The sequence below is a fragment of the Cervus canadensis genome, chromosome Y (assembly GCF_019320065.1).
Source record: "Cervus canadensis isolate Bull #8, Minnesota chromosome Y, ASM1932006v1, whole genome shotgun sequence".
Lineage (NCBI taxonomy): Eukaryota > Metazoa > Chordata > Mammalia > Artiodactyla > Cervidae > Cervus > Cervus canadensis.
Genome location: NC_057420.1, coordinates 3,331,426 through 3,346,938, shown reverse-complemented (window position 1 = coordinate 3,346,938; position 15,513 = coordinate 3,331,426). Strand labels below are relative to the sequence as shown.

At 37.7% G+C, this 15,513-nt stretch overlaps 1 protein-coding gene across 1 annotated transcript; it reads left to right on the top strand.

Annotated features, from left to right (window-relative positions):
* The first annotated feature begins 258 nt into the window (after positions 1-258).
* LOC122436389 (amelogenin, Y isoform) lies at positions 259-4,953 on the top strand. Its single transcript, XM_043460203.1, has 4 exons — positions 259-312; positions 2,205-2,252; positions 3,721-3,765; positions 4,522-4,953. The coding sequence occupies exons 1-4, from the start codon at positions 259-261 to the stop codon at positions 4,951-4,953; spliced, it is 579 nt and encodes a 192-aa protein (XP_043316138.1).
* The last annotated feature ends 10,560 nt before the right edge of the window (positions 4,954-15,513 follow it).

Below are 15,513 nucleotides of genomic sequence, written 5' to 3'. Positions count from 1 at the left end.
ACAATTCATTCCCCTAAGCTTTTTTTTATCAGACAATCTAAATGAAAAGCATCTTTTTGCCTTGTTGACTCCAAAAACAATGAACTGAGCTGAGAATTGAAGCTTAAATATGAATGAAGTAACCTCACCAAAAAGGGCCCTGCTCATTAGCTACAGACTGATGTGAGTTACCTTTATTTTATGAAACATTAACTATGTGCTTATTTGACATGGGTTAAACTAAACAGATGCTGACTTGTATTTCAGGGCCATCAAGAAATGGGGACCTGGATTTTATTTGCCTGCCTTTGGGGAACAGCCTTTAGTATGCCTGTGAGTATAAAGCAATGAGCTAATTTTCCAAGTTTGGGGGAAAAAAAAATTGCCTCAAAATAAATAAACTTCAGTGTTTAGAATAACATCAAATGTTCTAAAATGTCTCTGTGTTTAAGAAACAATTTGAAGAGCTTGTTATTTAAAAAAAAAAGATTCCCAGTTATTTCTGCTAAAGATTCAGATTCAGTGTAGCTGGGGTGAAGTCTACTTTATTTTTATTTATTTATTTGTTGGAGTCTATTTTAAAATGTGAGAGGATTTCATTGATACAATTATCCTGTAAATATCATTACCCATCTCTAATTGAAAGAAATTCTGGAAGGCACTGTTCAAAGGCCTCAAGAGTAAATAGTTAGTCAATGTTAGTTAAATACACAAAAATGCTAGTTTCACCTAAAATCCAATTTCTTACAAGTTTATAAATATTTTCCTGTCCTCCAAACTCCACTGCTTTTATCATTCAGAGAGTTATACTTCTGTATTAGAAATTCCCTTCTCAAACCACCTCCCAGTTCTTTTGGTGCATGTGCTTAATTACAACATGACTTACAAGCAGTTATTGAGAATATTATCTATGTCCAATGCATAAATATATGTTTTACACTCAAATGCACCAAGAACCAGGAAGTCTGACTTATTCTCTTGAGATATATGTACATAAAATCAGAAAGATTAGTTCACCTGCAAGAAAAGCAAGATCCATTTGCTATTTAGAAGCCAAAAAAGCTTGAATATTTACTTCATGTCTTTGTCTCACATCCATAAGACCAATATTCTGTGCTCAGCCTTCTTAAAATCCTGCATTGTGACAATTCCTAATTCTCTGAAGGCCTCTGCATTACAAGCTCTGTCCTTTTTCATTACAAGCTCTGGCCTTAATGCTCCTACTCTCTGTGGCCTTGTATCCAGAAGATGGAGGAAAGGAAATTATCTGGCTATAATTTTACAGATGAGAGGAGCAAACTTTTTCTTTGTGAAGTATGAGCATTTAAAAGGAATAGAGCCTTAACTCACTGCCTGAGGGGGATGATCTTCATGATTCCCCTCTCCTCATCCTCCACCCCAGAGCCAACCAGAATTCCACAGTGCAAACGTCAAACACTTGGCCTCCACTTTGGACAAGACAGACAGTTAAGATAATTATGTTGCTTTTTATTTTGGGCCTTTAATTTTTCCTGCCATAGAAACATTGACAGAATAATTTTTAAAAATCAGTCTAAACTTCATTAGCTAACTCTTTCATTTTCCATGGGATTTATAACATTTCCACCTTACCATACCTATCTTGTTTTCACATTCATTAATAATTTATACAAAGTTGCCCCCTTGTTGTTGATGTGTTATTTACTTTGCATCCCAATAATGAGTAATTTCTTTAATACTTAAGTGCTTATCCACCTCTGTAAGTGCTTATCCACCTCCTGGTCCAAAAGGGAGGATTTTTGAGACAATATGCTTTTTGTGGCTATTTTATAATTGTGTAAGAGAAACATATCCTTCTCCCCAACCTTGAGTGGTTTTGTCAAGAAATAAAATAATGACAGGACTAGAGTAGGATTGACTTTACAACATAGATGGAGGGGTGTCTGAAGATCACTAAAGGATAAATATGTGCTTTTCTCTGTTCCCAGGACACTTGTTTTCCACCTCTTTAACATAAGAGTGTTCCTCTTCTACACAGCATACATGTTCAAACTAAAAGTAGATCTCAAATATCTTCTGCACTATATAGATTTTTTTAAGTAGCTGCAATCTCTCTTAGTGTAAAATTGCATATTGACTTAATCTTTCACTCTCTCTCTCTCTGTTTCTCTCTTTCTTCCTGCTTCTTCCTCTCTCTCATTCTTTTTGTTCCCTTCCGCTTCCCGCCCCCCCCCCCCCCATAAAAGCTACCACCTCATCCTGGGCACCCTGGTTATGTCAACTTCAGCTATGAGGTAATTTTTCTCTTTACTAATTTGACCATTGTGTGACTTAAAAATTCCCTGGAGTCTGTAAAGAATAGCGTGTTTATTCTTCATTCAAGATGTTTTTCAGTCCTACTTTTTCAGTTCTCACTACCAGCTTACTGGTTTAAGCACTGATGGGTCATCTCAAGCCTTCATTGCTCCAGAACACTCCTGCCTGGCCTCTCTGACTCAGTTTCTTCTACTTATATGGCTATAAAATTTATCTCCCATGAACTACCAGTCAGGAGGACTGCACAGTGGAGCAGAAATGAACTTTGGCTAAACAACTTTGCTCTGTCCCAGATTGTAAAACATGAGTAATCAGGTAAAACATTAAAGATCCTTTCCATCTGGAAAACTGCTGATTCTAAGATGTCTCACACTCTGTGTATCTCCCTTATTTATCTTTATTGAAATTTCAATAACCAAGTGATTTGTGAGAGCAATGAGAAGCATGTTGTTCAGTTGTTAAGTTGTGTCCAACTCTTTCCAAGCCCATGAACTGCAGCTTAACAGAATCCCCTGTCCTTCACTAACCCTCTGAGTTTTCTCATACTCAAGTCCATTGAGTCAGTGATGCCATTGAAAGCATAAAATTTCTGAAAATCAAGTTTGAGGCTCTCCTCACGCCCATACTTGGCATGAGACCTTGGAAAAACAGTTTCTCTCTCTAGTACTTTGATTTCCTCATCTGGAGAAGGGAAATAATGATATACACAGCTTTCAAAGTATTGTTTGGGGAACAAAATAGTTAAAGTAGTATCAAAAATGCTTAAGGTTATTGTTTATTTTATTGATATAAAATACTGTACTAGTATCTGAAGGAATCCCTGAACCTGAGGTGAACCAAATACATATTTAGAAAGGAGGGAAACTCTTCCTTCTTTTGCAGGTTCAAATGACAATCCATGAGCTTGTTTACTCATACAAACTGAGGAAAAGCATTAGTAAAATTCTGAGGCAGATTTTCTGTTAAACCTTAAAATAATGGCACATTTGAGCTGGAAACCTGTTTTTCTAGTAGGATGGACAGTGTTTATGCTTCTTTTACTTTTTTCTTTGTGACATCACATTTTTAAAAAAGGATACAATTAAATCACACTCATTTTGTTTTATATTCCTCTTGCAAAGAAGAGAAGAAGCTGGAGAATTAAACAGACTTACAACCTTATAATCAGTCAAGTTCATGAACCTCTTTAACTATCCATGACCTTTTCTGTAAACGTGAGGGTGATGATACTTGCCTCAGAATCCATAAGAAAACATGAAAAATATGTGTGATGTCTGCAAGTTGGAGCCTCACACATAAGAAGCATTTTTAAAATGTTTCCCTTATTCTTTTATTCATACAGATCTGATTTTTAAGGTTATCAGTATTGACAGAAATGTATCAGTTAGCCTGTGTTTCAAGTAACTAAATTAAAACAAATGTATTCTAATGTCTTTTTCTCCTAAGGTACTTACACCTCTGAAGTGGTATCAGAACATGTTAAGACATCCGGTATGTAGATTTTTAGTTATTTAGTGAAGCATGCATTTTCAATTCCCTTTTAACTGAGGAAACATATCTATGTCACATATAGACGCTAATGGGAAATGCAGTTTATAATAGGTTATATCTGTACATACAGTTAGAAAATTTTACAAGGAAAAATAAATAAGTATTAATTCATTTTGTCACAGTGACAAAGAAAATATTGCCCCTTCTTGTGTGAAGCATTGACTGGAAAACAAATGCACAACCTGAGTTATGAGTTAAATTTCATTTGAGACAAGTTGAGGACTGCAGTCCAGGAGACAGCAACCACAGGTAGTTCCAGAAATTCCTCCAAAGAGGCAAAGGGGAGGTCATATATGTATATTTGATTTTAGGGAAGGGGGAATGCATGCAATCACATATTTATTCAAAATGTTGATGATGTCTCATTAAGTTTACTGCTAGTCACGTGGAACATATGTCACATGAAGGAAATTAGTGCTTTTCTAGATGTGAGAAGATACAAAAGTTGAGCTCATAAAATCAGCTACTGAAAATATCTCTCTGAAGTTTTGTTCTGCCAGTTTTCCTGAAGCACAGATGCCTCATTTCTGCTCTCCACCCTGAGCTCCTTTCAGGGTGTGTTGAAGGTCAGGAGCTGCAACAATCAATGATCTAATCCTTGTAGAGATAGATGGCAGGTTCGTGGCAAATGTCAATGTGTCCATTAACAGAAGTTAATGGAGTTTATGGTAAACCTGACTTTTTGTTTCTCACCAGTACACTTCCTATGGCTATGAACCCATGGGTGGATGGCTGCACCACCAAATCATTCCTGTGGTGTCCCATCAGAGTCCACAGAATCATGCCCTGCAGCCTCATCACCACATCCCTATGGTGCCAGCTCAGCAGCCCATGGTACCCCAGCAACCAATGGTGCCAGTTCCTGGCCAACACTCCATGACTCCAATCCAACACCACCAGCCAAACCTCCATCTGCCCACCCAGCAGCCTTTCCAGGCCCAGCCCATCCAGCCACAGCCTCACCAACCCCTACAGCCCCAGTCACCTGTGCACCCCATCCAGCCCTTGCCACCTCTGCCTCCGATATTCCCCATGCAGCCTTTGCCCCCTGTGCTTCCTGACCTGCCTCTGGAAGCTTGGCCAGCAACAGACAAGACCAAGAAGGAAGAAGTGGTGAGTACACCTTGAAGCCATTTACAACACTCATGAAAATGATCAAGCAAAAATGGCCCACAGAAATAAAAATTCTCTCACAGTCCAAAGCCTAGAGTTTCAACTGCAGTTTAATTCTATTAGAATTCTGCAGAATCAACTGCAGGTGATCCTATTAGACCAAGTATGTGTTGTAAGTTTATAAATGAACTTGTTTATCTATATGGCATATACTTTGTGAATTCAAAATCTATAATTGTTCTGAATTTTAATGGCAATATGAATTATTATTGAAATGTAGTGTAATAAAGGCAACAATTCTTATCTTCTGGTTGTTTAACTAGTACATTAGACTTACACACAAATAAAAAGAGTACCTCTGGGATTGAGGTGATGGAAGTATCAGTTTTGAAAAATGATAGCTGGATCTTCAAGGCTCTAAAGGGATATAACCTGTTGTAGGTGGTTTTTAAAGTAATTTGGAGACAGCTAAAGTAGACAAACTTTTAGATTCTATTTCATTCCCAGGATTAAAATAAAATTTTAGTAAGAATGTTTCATAACATAGCTCAAAATTTCCTCTCTCTTCAGAAAGAGTGGAAATAAATGAGAAGTAACCAATAAAGTCACCTTCATTCATTCCTGTAAGCCCTCATTTCAGTGCATTAAGTTTAGTAATTCTAAAATTTATAAATGCTGTTAGGTATTTGCTACTGAGAAACACTGAGGAGTAAGGTAGAAATAACCTGAACACATAGTCAGGATATGTGGCTGCTATTGCTAGCTTTGCCCTGAATAAGAAACATAGAGCTGTTTTCCTCTAAATGTTTCCTCTAAATTTGTTTTCCTCTTTCTAAAATAAGTGAAAGTGATCAGTTTAAAGGCTCTGTGCAAGTATCTGTGCTTAGAGTATAAATAGTAAAATATTTTAAGTTCATTATTTAAAAGTTAAAATATTCAATTAATCAAACTATTTTATTAAATATAATTTCCCAGTAAAAAAATTTTATAAACAATGTCATTATTTTGGTATACTTATGAAAAATTGTGATTGCTTGAAAATTGATTGTATCCCAAACACTGTGGTACCAATGACTATTTTAGTCTAACCTATGTGGGCTCTCATTATATAGAAGATACATTTCTTTCTTCATTAGCAAATAATTTCATGGAATTTACAGTATGTTTATATCACATCAAAGATATGCATGTAAAGATGCTTTGGTAGGTAAACTCTTAAAACTTCATTTCTGCTTCTGAAAAATTAGGATAAATGGATCTTCTTAGAATTATTTATAGAAAATGACATAAAATTGTTATTTTAACTATTAGATTGACAGATTAACTATGGGTCTGTCAAGCAGGGTCTTATTCAAGCAGGAGAAGGTCAGAGGAAAATAACTCTATTATTTCAAAATTATCTGATGGTTATAAAGGTTTTAAGTCAGGACTGCCTGCATAGACACTTCAAATATAATGATAAAATGACAAAGACCTTTTGGAAATTATAAAGTTTAACTTACTGATTACCATCTTTTCTAGTAAAACTAAAGATGGATATGACATTATATTATACATGGTGCTCTCTAGTAATATTTGTAAATAACATGTTCATTTTGCTTTTTTCCCCAGGATTAAAAGAAAATGAGGGAACAAGACCTGGTATTTCAGCTGTTCTTAGGAATGACACAAAAACCAATAATTTGTGCCCATAATCATTCTACTAGTAAATTCTGTAACTAAAAGTAAGTACTATTAAAAACCAATAAAATATTGTAAAAATTAATTATGTATTGCTCTTGAATTAATTGTAAATTTTCAAGTCACCTAAAGAATCAAGTAATTTACAAACTATAAACAGCTATTTGCCAAGTAACTAAAGCTATTTCTTTTCTAGGCAAAATTTAAAATATACTACTTAACATCTTTTTCACTTTATTCATGATACAGTCAAACATATGACTGTGTAAAGTCACCAAACCTAAATTCTAGAAATCTGTTTGTTGAGCAATCTGAGCACAGGTTGGAAAAGAGTTTCCAGACATAGTATTTCAGAAGGAGTTGGGCTTATTAAGAACAAAGAGTAGAGAAAATAATAGACGCTGTGAGTGTCGTTGGCTGACCTCTTGACAGACAAGAGAAAACTGACAGTCTTTTTGTGGGTTAATAGCCAGTTTTTATAGCCTCAAGGTGAAGAAAATTCCTACTGGAAGGTTGGCATCAGGTGATTGGTTAGGATTTTATAGGGTGACTACCACAATGGGCATTTTTGCCTGATTTGGAATCAGGAAGCCTGCTAGTTATGATCAGGGGACTTTTGGAAACAGCTACAAAGGGACACAATCAGCTTCAGAGGTGACCATGCTTCTGGGTTCCACTTCTGTGGCCTTGGTGGAGGATTCAACATCACCCTTTTTCTTACAAGTGGGGCATATTTTTGTCCCCTTAACTCCCTGCTCATGTCTAACTACTTATCTATCCCCATCTCAGGACATGGGCACCCAGATCATTGGGGAAAGGGGTGGAGGCCACCCTGACTCCTTACTTCTGGACAGGGACATTGTGTATTCCTTAGTCCTAATACCTGCTCTCTGTCAGGGTGCATTTGTGGAGGAAGATGAGAGTCCATGAAATAACAAGGCAGCTTTTTCCAGAGCACTCTGTGTGTTAACTGGCTGGAATCCTTTTCTTAACAGCATCTAGAGATTTACTTGCTATATTTTAGAAGAAACAAACTTAACAAGAAGTTTAAGTCTGAAGATTAATAGACATAGAAAAGATGCCAAGGGGCCTAGAAAAGGACTTGTCAGGAGAACCAGGACCAGAAATTGACCCATGATGTTGGTGTTTCTCTAGGAATGAGAAGATGCAATAATTGGAGTTCATAAAAATCTTTAACTGAAAACCTGTAACTATCTGAAGGCCTGCCTTGCCAGTTTTTCTAAGGGTACAGAGTGCCTTTCTGATTTCCATGCTGAATCTTTCAGAGGGAGTTGAAGTTGACAGCACATGAAATGGCTACCAATTTGATCTTTGTAGATGAAGATGACAAGGGCCTGCTTCCAGTTGTCAGGATCCCTTCATGCACAAGTTGAACTATGGATTTGAGGCATCTCATGTGCATTTTACTCCAGGCCTGGCAAAGATTTTTCTGATAGTTCACTCAATATGCTGTCCCTGGCTTGGTCCATGAAAGTAGCAAAAGTCCTGGACAACCCACTTTACCTGCGGTCTTCTAGTCCAAGAAAATATTTCTTCTTATTCCCTCTCTTATATCTAGAGGCACATTATTATAACCGCTGATATCGTATGGAACTATATGCTGCTGCTATTGCTAAGTCACTTCAGTCATATACGAGTCTGTATGACCCCATAGATGGCAGCCCACCAGGCTCCCCTATCCCTGGGATTCTCTAGGCGAGAACACTGGAGTGGGTTGCCATTTCCTTCTCCAATGCATGAAAATAAAAAGTGAAAATGAAGTCACTCAGTCATGTCCGACTCTTAGCAACCCCATGGACTGCAGCCTACCAGGCTCCTCTGTCCATGGTATTTTCCAGGCAAGAGTACTGGAGTGGGTTGCCATCGTCTTCTCTGATGGAACTATATATCATCGTTTTATTAGAGGTTCAGTCATACATTGGCTAATGTAAGAAATAAAAACTTTCTGAAGCAAGAAATATAAAAATAACATGAAAAGCATGCATGATTAGTCATGTCTGACTCTTTTCAACCCCCTGAACTCACTGGTAGCTCACTGGGCTCCTCTGTCCATGGAATTTTCCAGGCAAGAATACTGCAGTGGGTTGCCATTTCCTTCTCTAAGAGATCTTCCTCACCCAGAGACATAACCCAAGTCTCTTGCATCTTCAGCACTGGCAGGCAGATTCTTTACAACTAGCCTCACCTGGGACACACAGAGAAAACAACATAGTTAGCAGTAACAATAAGGTCATGACTAAGAACTTACTAAATTTTATTAGGTATACAACTAGGTTGTGTGACAGCCTGTTAATTGACTGTAGCCTTGCATTAAGGCTGTATATAATGGAGCACCTGATCTTTATCCAAAGGTTGATTATAAAGTTAGGCTTTAGAAACAAACTTAGGATGAGGTTTCATTAACTCAGTTAAAACTTAGAGCAGCATAACATAGGAGCAAGGGACTATCTGGCAAATCAGTCTTAGTAAATACAGACCTTAATTAATGAAGCTAATTAAGTTTTAACATTTAGTGAAACATAATTTTTTGAAGGTACTCCCATTTTTATTGAACATGGTGGTGGTGATTTAGTCTGTAAGTCATCTCCAACTCTTTTGACCCCATAGACAGAGGAGCCTGACAGGCTACAGTCCATGGTTCTCCAGGCAAGAATACTGAAGATGGTTGCCATTTCCTTCTCCAGATATTAAACATAGACAAGACTAACTAAAAAAAAAAAAAAAAAAAAAAAAAAAAAGCTTGATCTGTTAACCATAGCTGCCATGGACCTGTTATCAGATCTTGTTAATATGAATTTTTTCTCTTCTGGAGCTCTTCAAACTACTTTGAGATTCCTGTACATTTCTGAAGATAGTTTTCATTTACTTGACGAAGCAGTTTTGAACCTAAATGTCTCCAACTTTTGGAGAGACAAAGAAGAGGGAAAATAAAAGTGTTTTAATTTTACCCACAGTGTAAATTAACAAATTGTTTTAAACCATAAATAACTTAGGGAGAAAAGCTTCTTTGTATCTGAAAACAAATACTAAAAACCACTTAATATGTCAGATAAAGAAGTCATGAAAATTATAATCATATTTAGCAGTTTATTTAATCTTTAGTCATGTAGTTAATTTTTGTCCTGTAGTCTTTGTCTGATAATTGACGATGTTGACAGTGATAGTTGTGAGAGGTTTATGATGTTTTTGTGAAGGCTGATATGATTTGTCCAGTGAAGTGGGTGCCTTGATCACTAGAGATTGTAGAAAGTATACCCGAAATGGAAGACACATTTTAACCCTTTTATCCATTGTGAGAACATCAACTCTGAAGCTGGGGAAGACTTTATCCCATCAAATAAAAAGTGAGGTTTGTCAGAGAGTCGGGAAGAGCCAAGTAGCCATCTTGAATTTACCATAACGTTGACTGTTTGATTTACAGACACCGCTTACCTATTTTAAATTCTCTGATTCAGGAGTAGGCAGTGCCACAGGGCATTGGGATAGCAAAAATCTGACAATAAGGGGTTAATCTTTGTAGAAATGGAGTGATCTATATCTTTGTGTGCCACAGTCTTCACAGATCTTTGTGAAATAATACATATTAGTTTTACCAAAGTAATAAACATTTCAAAGGTAAATACAGAACAGATCACTTATGAGGCAAAGCAACTTGAAATTCATTATCAAGTATAGTTCAACATCTCAAGAAAACTTGTGCCACACACAAAATCCTTTTCTCAATGTCCACATTACACTAACTTTCTTTCATTTTCTATATTCATTTTATTTATCCATTCAGAGAACAGCTGCCTGTAAGCCAGACCTACTTCCTTTACCCTTAATAACATGTAACTCAATGTTTATACATTTTAAAAATTAAAAACACACATCCTACTTTCCTTAAGCAACCATGAGCTGTCCTTTATATCAGCATTTTGTAGACTGGTAAGCATAAATCACCCAAAACCCTTATCCCATTTGCATTTTCTTTTCTTGAAATATTCTTCACATTCAATTACTTTCCCTGCTGAAAATTTTCAACAGATATAATAAGATTTTATTCAGTTTGTATTTAGCCTGTGTATGTTATGTGCTGATTCACTTCAGTCATGTCTGACTCTTTGCAACTTCATGGACTGTACCCCCCCACCAGAATCCTCTCTTATTGGAGATTCTCCAGGCAAGAATACTGGAGTGGGTTGCCATTCCCTCTTTCAGGGGACCTTCTCAACCCAGGTCTGCCACAATGCAGACTGATTCTTTTACAGTCTGAGCCAAAGGGAAGCCCAGTCACAATAAAGGTATTACTCCTAATATTAATGAACTTTAAGACACCCTCTGTTAGTTAGATCAATAAGAATTAATATATGGTACTATTTAATATTGTATTTCCCATTTCATATGAACCTGAAATTCATTTCTTTTAAATTCACTTGTACTTAAAATTGTTTGATTTGTGAGTCCTTATGGACTAGAATCCCTTAGGAGAAACAAAGCTGCCTTCAAAGTCAATGCTGCTGCTGCTAAGTCGCTTCAATCTTGTCCAACTCTGTGGAACCCCATAGATGGCAGCCCACCAGCCTATGCTGTCCCTGGGATTCTCCAGGCAAGAATACTGGAGTGGGTTGCCATTTCCTTCTCCAGTGCATGAAAGTTAAAGTGAAGTCGCTCAGTCGAGTCTGACTCTACGACCCCATGGACTGCAGCCTGCCAGGCTTCTCCACCCAGGGGATTGTAAGGCAAGGGTATTGGAGTGGGTTGCCATTGCCTTCCCTGATCAAAGTCAATAAGTTCAGTTCAGTTCAGTTGCTCGGTTGTGTTTGACTCTCTGTGACCCCATGAATCGCAGCACACCAGGCCTCCCTGTCCATCACCAACTCCCGGAGTTTACTCAAACTCATGCCCATCGAGTCGGTGATACCATCCAGCCATCCCATCCTCTGTCGTCCCCTTCTCCTCCTGCCCCCAATCCCTCCCAGCATCTTTTCCAATAAGCCAGCTGTTCCCATGAGGTGGCCAAAGTATTGGGGTTTCAGCTTCAGCGTCAGTCCTTCCAATGAACACCCAAGACTGATTTCCTTTAGGATGGACTGCCTGGATCTCCTTGCAGTCCAAGGGACTCTCAGGAGTCTTCTCCAACACCACAGTTCAAAAGCATCAATTCTTCGGCGCTCAGCTTTCTTTAGAGTCCAACTCTCACATCCATACACGACCACTGGAAAAAATCACAGCCTTGACTAGATGGACCTTTGTTGACAAATAATGTCTCTGCTTTTTAATATGCTATCTAGGCTGGTCATAACTTTCCTTCCAAGAAGTGAGTGTCTTTTAATTTCCTGGCTGCAATCACCATCTGCAGTGATTTTGGAGCCCCCCAAAATTAAGTCTGACACTGTTTCCATTGTTTCCCCATCTATTTCCCATGAAGTGATGGGAACATATGCCATGATCTTAGTTTTCTGAATGTTGAGGTTTAAGCCAACTTTTCACTCTCCTCTTTCACTTTCATCAAGAGGCTTTTTAGTTCCTCTTCACTTTCTGCTGTAACGGTGGTATCATCCACATATCTGAGGTTATTGATATTTCTCCAGACAATCTTGATTCCAATTTGTGCATCATCTAGCCCAGCGTTTCTCATAGAAGTTAAACCAGCTTGGTGACAATATACAGCCTTGATGTACTCCTTTTCCTATTTGGAACCAGTCTGTTGTTCCATGCCCAGTTCTAACTGTTGCTTCCTGACCTGCATATAGGTTTCTCAAGAGGCAGGTGAGGTAGTCTGGTATGCCCACCTCTTTCAGAATTTTCCAAAGTTTATTGTGACCCACACAGTCAAAGGCTTTGACATAGTCAATAAAGCAGAAATAGATGTGTGTGTGTGTGTGTGTGTGTGTGTGTGTGTGTGTGTGTGTGTGTGTGTGTGTTTAACTCTCTTGCTTTTTTGATGATCCAGCTGATGTTGGCAATTTGATCTCTGGTTCTTCTGCCTTTTCTAAAACCTGCTTGAACATCTAGAAGTTCACAGTTCACATATTGCTAAAGCCTGGTTAGGAGAATTTTGAGCATTACTTTACTAGCATGTGAGTTTAGTGCAATTGTGCAGTAGTTTTGGCATTCTTTGGGATTGCCTTTCTTTGGGATTGGAATGAAAACTGACATTTTCCAGTCCTGTGGCCACTGTTGAGTTTTCTAAATTTGCTGGTATATTGCATGCAGCACTTTCACAGCATCATCTTTCAGGATTTGAAATAGCTCAACCAGAATTCCATCACCTCCACTAGCTTTGTTCATCGTGATGCTTTCTAAGGCCCACTTGACTTCACATTCCGGGATGTCTGGCTCTAGGTGAGTGATCACACCATCTTGATTAGCTGGGTCGTGAAGATCTTTTTTGTACAGTTCTTCTGTGTATTCTTGCCACCTCTTCTTAATATCTTCTGCTTCTGTTAGGTCCATATCACTTGTGTCCTTTATTGAGCCCATCTTTTCATGAAATGTTCCCTTAGTATCTCTAATTTTCTTGAAGAGATCTCTAGTCTTTCCCATTCTATTGTTTTCCTCTATTTCTTTGCATTGATCTCTGAGGAAGGCTTTCTTATCTCTCCTTGGTATTCTTTGAAACTCTGCATTCAAATGGGAATATCTTTTCCTTTCTCCTTTGCTTTTCACTTCTCTTCTTTTCACAACTATTTGTAAGGCCTCCTCAGACAACTATTTTGCGTTTTTGCATTTCTTTTCCATGGGGATGGTCTTGATCCCTGTCTCCTGTACAATGTCACAAACCTCCGTCCATAGTTCCTCAGGCACTCTGTCTATCAGATCTATTCCCTTAAATCTATTTCTCACTTCCACTGTATAATCATAAGGGATTTAATCCAAGTAAGATCGTAGGTGTTGTGAGAGGGCATCAGAGGAAAGACACACTAAAACCATAATCATAGAAAACTAGCCAATCTGATCACAGGACCACAGTCTTGTCTAACTCAATGAAACTAAGCCTTGCCATGTGGGGCCACCCAAGATGGTTGGGTCATGGTGGAGAGGCCTGAAAGAATGTGGTCCACTGCAGGAGGAAATGGCAAACCACTTCAGTATTCTTGCCTTGAGAACCCCAAGAATAGTATGAAAAGGCAAAATGATAGGATACTGAAAGAGGAATTCCCCAGGTCGGTAGGTGCCCAATATGCTACTGGAGATCAATGTCAATAAAAGTGTCCATAATTCAGTATTTGGGTGCAATCTAAAAAACAACAGATTAATCTCCGTTTGTTTCCAAGGGAAACCATTCAATGTTACAGAAATCCAATTGTTTCCTTTTCCTACTGTTCTTAACTTGCTTTTAATTTTAATTAACTTGCTGTTAATTTTTAATATATATATATATATATTCTTTATCTACCTCTAAGTAACTTTGTATATCCTTTCTTTTCTTTCCTCTCATCATGTTTGCTAGTTTCGTTTTCAGTACTTTATTACTGACTTGGCATTTTGCTTTAGTTTTGTTTTACAGTTTGTGCTTTAGTTAGTTATTTTCCTTAACTGGTAGATATCATTTTTGATTTCCTTTGTTCACCAAGTCAATTTAACTTTTGTTGAGCTGTTTTGATTTTGCCTATGGGTGTATATGTATATGTGCATATTTCATTACTTTAACTATTTGTCTGATTTTCTAACTTCCATTTGTCTCGGATTCATCTTTGGTCTCTTGATCTTCGGTATTTTACTCTCACTTAATGCCATAACAAACCACCTGTGAAATCTTCATTCCTAGCCTGAGATCAAGCCCTGAGCCTTTGGAGTGGAAACACTGACTCTAAGACCATAGACTACCAGAGAACTTCTAAACCTAGGCAGTATCAAATAATGAGAACCTCCACAAAGGAAACCACGTGAATATAAGACTTGACATCACCCAACCTCCAGTAGCACCCTGTGCAGGACACCTCACCCATACAATAAACAAGACAATAATACAAAGCCAGTCATCAGCAGACAGGATTACCACCTCACTCAGCCCTGCCCATCAGAGGAAAGAAAAAAACCAGCACAAATATTACCCTATTCAAAGCTTACACAAACCACTGGATCAAACTTAGGAGGGCAGAAACCACAAGGGAGAAAGAGTTAAATCTTGAAGCCTGGGAAAAGGAGACCTCAAACCTGATATATTTGGGGGAAAAGAAAGAAAGAAAGAAAAGGCAGAGATACACTGCACAAATGAAGAAATAAACTAGAAACACAGAAGTCCATATAACTGAAGAGGAACTAGTTAAACTACCTGAAAAATAATTCAGAATAATGATAGTAAAATGGTGCAAAACCTTGAAAATAAAATAGAGAAAATGCAAGAATCAATTTAAAAGACCTAGATGAAATAAATAATAAACATACAAAGACAAACAGCACAATTACTGAAATTAAAAACACTCAGAAGGAGTTAATGGCAGAATATTTGAAGCACAAAAGATCACGAGCTGTAAGTTAAATGATGGAAACAATTGCTGAAGAGAAGGATAAAGTAAAAAGAATGAGAAGTGCTAAGGATTGACCTCTGGGTCAATTTCAAACACATCAACATTTGAATTATAGGGGTCCCAGAAGAAGAAGAGAAAAAGAAAGTGTATGAGAAAAATTTTGAAGAGATAATAGTGACAGTTTCCTCAACATGGAAAAGAAAACAGTCAATCAATTCCAAGAGGGACAGAGAGTCCCATACAGGATAAACCCAAGGGGAAACACACAAAGACACATACTAATCAAACAAACAAAGACTAAACACAAAGAAAGACTATTTAAAACAGCAAGGGAAAAACAATAAATAACCAGTGAAACTCCACATTTTTAAGAGCTGCTCTTTCAGCAGAAACTCAGCAGACCAGAAGGGAGTGGCAG

Bases quoted from the DNA above. Each gene is read 5' to 3' on its own strand.
- LOC122436389 (XM_043460203.1), top strand. From the start codon at position 259: ATGGGGACCTGGATTTTATTTGCCTGCCTTTGGGGAACAGCCTTTAGT. The intron at 313-2,204 runs GTGAGTATAAAG...CCCCCATAAAAG, and splicing joins GAACAGCCTTTAGTATGCCT to CTACCACCTCATCCTGGGCA. The intron at 2,253-3,720 runs GTAATTTTTCTC...TTTTCTCCTAAG, and splicing joins ATGTCAACTTCAGCTATGAG to GTACTTACACCTCTGAAGTG.